We start from the raw sequence: 5928 nt of genomic DNA, 5'->3' as shown, positions 1-5928 counted from the left end.
GTGCCAGCCATGCAATCCATCCCTTTACTCCTTCAATGTGTTACTGTACAGGTAATTATTTGTGTACACACTATTTTTCCTAGGGCACTTAATGTTCCCTTGCTTTTGCTAGTTGTCCATCTATTACAGCTTCCAACAAATCCATGCACAATTGTGACACTTTCTTGATAGTCTACTACATAAGTGTTAGAGACAGTTGCCAAATAATGCCTTTTGCTTCTGAAGTTATGAAACGTGTTGTTAATGAATGCCACACAGTAGAACACAACTGCTCTGTAAGTCAACACTGCGTCTCAGATGAAGCATTACAAGAAGTATTTAAATCACATTTTATTTTTCAAATTCAAAAATAACAATTAACTTTATTTAACGTTACACATCTCACAGATTTAAAATATCATGCTCTATTTAAATATCTGAGTGACAACACTATACAAATAAAATGTTACACAAAATATATTTAAGAAAATGTTTTGGTCTTCAATCTGAACAATAAATAGACAGGCACTTCTACACATACAAAGGAAGCAACCACTATTTAGAATAACTCTTATAAGCAAGATGTGGAAATACAGAAGAAAATCTGAGTTTTGAGAACATGTTTAACTCTACATGAGACATCATGCAACTTCAAAGTGTGTTTCAAAACTCTTAGGATCTGCACAATTCTAGATTTTCTACCGCTTTACAGGAGATAGAAACCATGCTCTCATAAGCAATGTGCAAATTTCAGTTATTTGCATCAAATCAAGCTACCCAATCACATTTAGTGCCAAAACAGAAAACAAAGACTGACCAGAGTAGCTTTTCACATAAATGAGCGACAAGCCAGCTTTGCCTCACACAAGCTGGGAGCAGGGGGCAGACCTAACTGTACCTACTGCCCAGCCCCAAACAAAATCTGTTCTTCCTTCTCCTTGTATATTCAGCTCTTTCATGGGGTGTTTCAATCAGCATTATGCTTTTTTTTTTTTTGTAAAAAATAACCAACCAAGCATCATCTAATAAAGGTAAATCCTTCAGACACAGGCACGCTTTGCACAAAAGATCAAAAGTAAAGGATAAAACACTGTTCCAGGGTGCAGAAAGACTGAAAACTATAAATTAAATAATTCAATAGTTTAAGTCTCATAAGAGTGTTTCATACTTAAAGTAAAACTGCATTCCTCCCAATTTGTGAATTTTCGATTTACAGTGGTTTCCACACACAGAGTACTCAAGGAAAAATTACCTTCCACCATCACAATTAATGAAAGATGCGTTGCAGTAGACAATCCCTGTTTCCAAGACAGCTAACTGGTCACTTACAGCTAGTTACATACTTGAAGTCCTTTTTAATCTTAAGACAAATATTGAAACATAATGACCACTGGAACAGTGGAAAAGTCAGGACCAAGTCTTCAAGCCAACCCCTCAAATTTTAATATCACCCTCATTTTCAAAAGTATGGGAAAAAGTTTCCAGAGAGAGAAAATTAAACTATTAAACGGAGCTTCAGTGGTCCACCAAGAAAGTCAGACCCAAACCTGGTAAGTTATTTGGACTTAAGACATTTATTCCCACTACTTTAACAATTTAAGTGTGGATCTTGCAAGCTTGTCCAAATCTTAATCATTTCTTGAGGCTTTCTACTATGTACTAACATTAAGTTTGTGTAGGAACACATGTTATTTCTGTATTTCTCTTCAATGTCAAATGTTTTGAAGCCTCTGTGTTTTTCCGGAGCAAGCCCAAGCTTCTGAAGGCACATTCCAGTATAAACATCATCAATAGGGTAAAGGAGTACCTGGTCAGATGCATTATTCAGTCTTAATGCCAGATCACCAGAGTACAGAAACCCACCACCCCCTGCATATGGAGGATACGAACCTTCATAAACACTTTCTGGGATGTAGTACTTCAATTTTTTTTCCCTATGAGGTCCAGCATCTTTGATCACATCGCCTATAAATAAGTCTTTGGCTTTCTCCTTTGATAAGCTCTTCAAGTAATCCAGGATCTGATGGGTATTCACAAAAACATCATCATCGCCCTTAAAAATAAACTGGACATCTGCGCAACTGCTGCTGACCCACTTAAGAAACAGCACCTCTTTCAGAGTTAAATTGAAGAAAGTGTCTCTGTAGTTCCAGAGGAGAATGTCTTGGTGGGTTTCACTCTCAAATTTTATCATGTCTGAAAGATCAGGGAAATTATCCTCTGGTGGGGTCTGTCCAAGTAAGAAGACCCTTTTGACTGTCACATCTCCCGATTTTATTTCCTTGCCCCAGGATTCCCTAATTGCTTGCCTTCTATCAAAATGGGGTGTAAGTGACTTAATAGCTAGCAGCAGAAAAGGTTTATGTTTGCACTTGTTTGGTTGATCCATTAATAATGAATAATTTCTACATCTCAAATAAAGCAAAAAGTCTTTGAATCTGTCCGGTAAGCTTGCAAAGTCACTAACCTCTGAATGTACCCATGGGTCAGGGTCACAGGAACTGAGAACACTTGAGTTAGAAACTAAGTTCTCCTCCACAGTCATGTTGGAAAGCAAGGTCAGAATAGGGTTGTACAGCAGCTCAAGCTTCTGTTGCTGTCTGTTCCAATAAGCTTTGTGAGGAGTGTATTTTCTCCAAAATTTGCTGCGTGGTATAATAACACGGCCTTTTGCATTCTTCTCTTGGCTGCCACTTTTTGAGACTTCCACAATCACATAAATAAAAATGTTTACCATCATCAGAATTCCCAGCAGCTTTAATCTTCTGCGTCCAACACTCATTTCTCATATCTGGAAAGAGGAAAACAAAAAAATACATCTTTAGCCTTCTTCCTATCAAGTTCTGATCTCATAAAAACACAGACTACTTTCAGACTAAGAATATGCAAGTCAGTAGCCTAAAACCAGCACCTCCAAAAAAGCAAAAACTAATCTCACTCTAATACACGCACACCTACAGCTAGTAAGGGTTTGGGATTTCACTAGCAAGTAAGAAGCTGGTAGGAGTGTAAAATTTCCTCTTGGTACTTAGGAGTTGTACACAGCATTTTACAGTGCATCTAAATGAGCCAGCAGTACTTGCTCCTCATTTAAGTCTCCTTGAAATACCTGACTGTATAATCATTAGAATCTGAGCTCTCAGCTTGGCAGAGGCAGGCAGAGACTTTTTCCTGCTAGTAAGGTAAGCTTAAGGATATAGAATATATATGAAAAGGTCAGTTATTTTTAAATTGTTTCAAGCATTTATACCTGCACTCTTATACCTTCCAACTACATAACAGGCAGAGCTGGATTTTAAAGCACACAATTTTTTCTGTCCATTTTACTTGATTGTTCCTTGAGAGAGAGAGAGAGAGGCTGACACCACTGGCCAGCTGCACTGATGGTATTCAGATCTCTGCAGACAAAAGAGAACATGGATTTTGGTATTTTTTCTTTCTCCAACTGGAAAAGGAAATGAGGGGCAACAGAAAGTCTAAATATTTCTAGGAAGGGAAAAAAAAACAAACCAAACTGAAGAGAGATCAAAAAAGGAGAGGTTTCCCATATTTTTAAGACCAGGAATATGTCTCTCTGTTGTAGCAAAGGTTATTCTGTGACCAAGCTCCAGTTCTTACTAAGAGAGAAAATGGATCAATCCCCCTTTCTTCCACAGCTGTCAGAATGAAAGGTGCACAATACAAGCAGCAACATGAAAACACTTGTGTTCCTCTAAAGCAATGTTTATCAAACTATTTACTAGCCCAGGAGGATATCAATGTACAAGCTACACGGAAAACCTAATGAAATAGAAGATTTGTAATCACTGTTTAAATCTCAGCTGTAAACACTGTCTCTGAGGTCCTGAAGTCACACAGCAACAGCAGAGAGGAAAGTACTCTTGAGAAGTGTATCTTGTCCTTGCTTTTCATTTTATTTCCAGTCATCATCAGACAATGAAGCTAGACTGACCCTTGGTCTCTTCTGGATTGACTAGTCTTACTTACTTCTCAGCAAGTTAAACACAACATTTAGCAGGAAAGCAGCAGGCAACTGATTGATTAGTTAATCAACTGTTGATTAGTTAATCAACAATTTTTATTTTTTTTTTTTTCCTTAATTGACCTCTAGACTCTCATTAAAACCAAATGGGTGGGGAGAGAAATAATTTTACATTTAAATAAAAAGCCACTCCTAGAAACAATGGACTACTTCTAGAAAAATTCCCACTCTTCCTTCACTTGACCTCATGTACTATCTGCATGTTTATCTTTTTATATGCTCAGGTCAGATCTACATTATTTAGTGTCCTGTTCAAAGCCAGCTATGAAGTCTGCTGTTCTAATTATCAAGTAGTTTTCTTCTGTACCTCAAAGACAAAAACATAGTTGTGGTCAGTGCCATCATTTAAGCTAAACAGCTGAACTGTTAGAAAGCACTGACTGGACACACAAGAGCTCAAAGAAACTTTATCTTCCTCTTCCCACTGCTACAGCAGCTTCCAGTAAAAACAGATCATTACATGCTGTTTTTCTTCACTACCCTTTTAGCACATACAAAAATACAAGAGAAGCAGCTGTCCCACGTTTTGCACTGTTCCTTGCAGTTCAGCATGCACATCAGTGTTTGTCTACCCAGTCCTCTACAGCACTTCTCACTAGAACAAGAAACAACGTGATACTTGGCCTAAGATCCCAGGACACCCAAGACAACAGGGTGAGAAGCTCCCCTATACTAATAGCTAACACATGCAGGACTGTAGAGAGCTCAGCCAGAGCCTGATTTTCAGGATATTAGCACTCTGTTCACAACCCCCAGCTACTGAGCTATGAGTACTCCACACCTCTGGTAAGTCATCTGGAAGACTGACCTGAGGCTGTTCTGATCGAGACACAATTTGCAAAGATTTTATTTTAGTCACCTAACAAAATCATTCAAATATTTTAAATCTGTAACAAGATCTTCCTTAATCTTCCTGGTTTTCACTTTTAGACTTGCAGCAAACGAGACAGGAAAAGCTTCATGTACCGTTAGGCTTGGTAGAACTTTCAATCAGAAAAACTACCAGTCTGGCAAGATGGCAGTGGTTCCATCACACAAAGCACAAAAAAAAAAGAGCTATCAGTCCCACATATACTTCCAGTATAATTTTCAGTCTCCTTTATAAAAAGCTATTCAATATTGCTGAGAAAATTAATACTTCTCAGAAGAGATGTATAACAAGTGACATTCAATATCAATACAAGTAAGAGTTTTTATAAGACATAACATCCACCCACAATTTCGCATGAAAGTATTCTGTAATCAAAAGCAAAATACATGATTTTTTTTCAATTTGTTAAAAATATAACTCATTAAGAGTATCAAACCAAAACTAAGGGCTACCAGGTAAAAAAGGATCAAAACTGCTGTGTTAAAACGTGTCCTCTTTCTAAACTAGATAAAGACAGGCTGTATTAAACACTTATTCACCGCATTAGATAAAAGGTTCCTGAACTAAAAGCAAATAGAAAACAGACTTCAGAAAGGCTACTCTGTACACTGAAATAGTCCTCAGTTTTGCAGTTAGTACATATAAGCTTTAATGATTACACTTGAATACTGAAATTGATAAAAGATGCCAGTTTGGCAGTTTCATACCAAGTGAATTGGATTTATCACAAAACACAGTATTACAACCCTCATCACAATGGCAGAGGGCATGTTGCCTTTGTAATGTCGTTGCTGCTGGGGGTTTGGGGATTTTTATTTTCTTTTGGGTTGTTCTAGGCTTTTCTAAGAAAACACAGCCTATGCCTCAAGGTAAATCTAATTTCTTCATCTGCTTTGCTGATACTGCAGTGATTGACCACAGTGCCAGCACAATGGAAATATTGTGTGCTGGGCAGCCTGCTAAGAAGCAGCATCCTACAGCACCCACTTCCTGCTCACAGCTTCCTGACAGTGATCTGGACAGATCACAGGAAATT

At 37.8% G+C, this 5928-nt stretch overlaps 1 protein-coding gene across 1 annotated transcript; it reads right to left on the bottom strand.

Annotated features, from left to right (window-relative positions):
• Positions 1-1143: 1143 nt before the first annotated feature.
• On the bottom strand, positions 1144-2846 carry B3GNT2 (UDP-GlcNAc:betaGal beta-1,3-N-acetylglucosaminyltransferase 2). The gene has a single exon (XM_009993434.1). It carries the CDS (start codon positions 2759-2761, stop codon positions 1568-1570), a length of 1194 nt encoding a protein of 397 aa, XP_009991736.1. The 5' UTR covers positions 2762-2846; the 3' UTR covers positions 1144-1567.
• Positions 2847-5928: the final 3082 nt, after the last annotated feature.

The sequence above is a fragment of the Chaetura pelagica genome, unplaced genomic scaffold (genome assembly GCF_000747805.2).
Source record: "Chaetura pelagica isolate M959 unplaced genomic scaffold, ChaPel_1.0 scaffold472, whole genome shotgun sequence".
Classification (NCBI taxonomy): domain Eukaryota; kingdom Metazoa; phylum Chordata; class Aves; order Apodiformes; family Apodidae; genus Chaetura; species Chaetura pelagica.
This window is presented reverse-complemented; position numbering and strand designations above follow the sequence as displayed.

What these genes read in the sequence shown, in the direction of transcription:
- B3GNT2 (XM_009993434.1), bottom strand. Translation starts at nt 2,761, where the DNA reads ATGAGTGTTGGACGCAGAAGATTAAAGCTGCTGGGAATTCTGATGATG.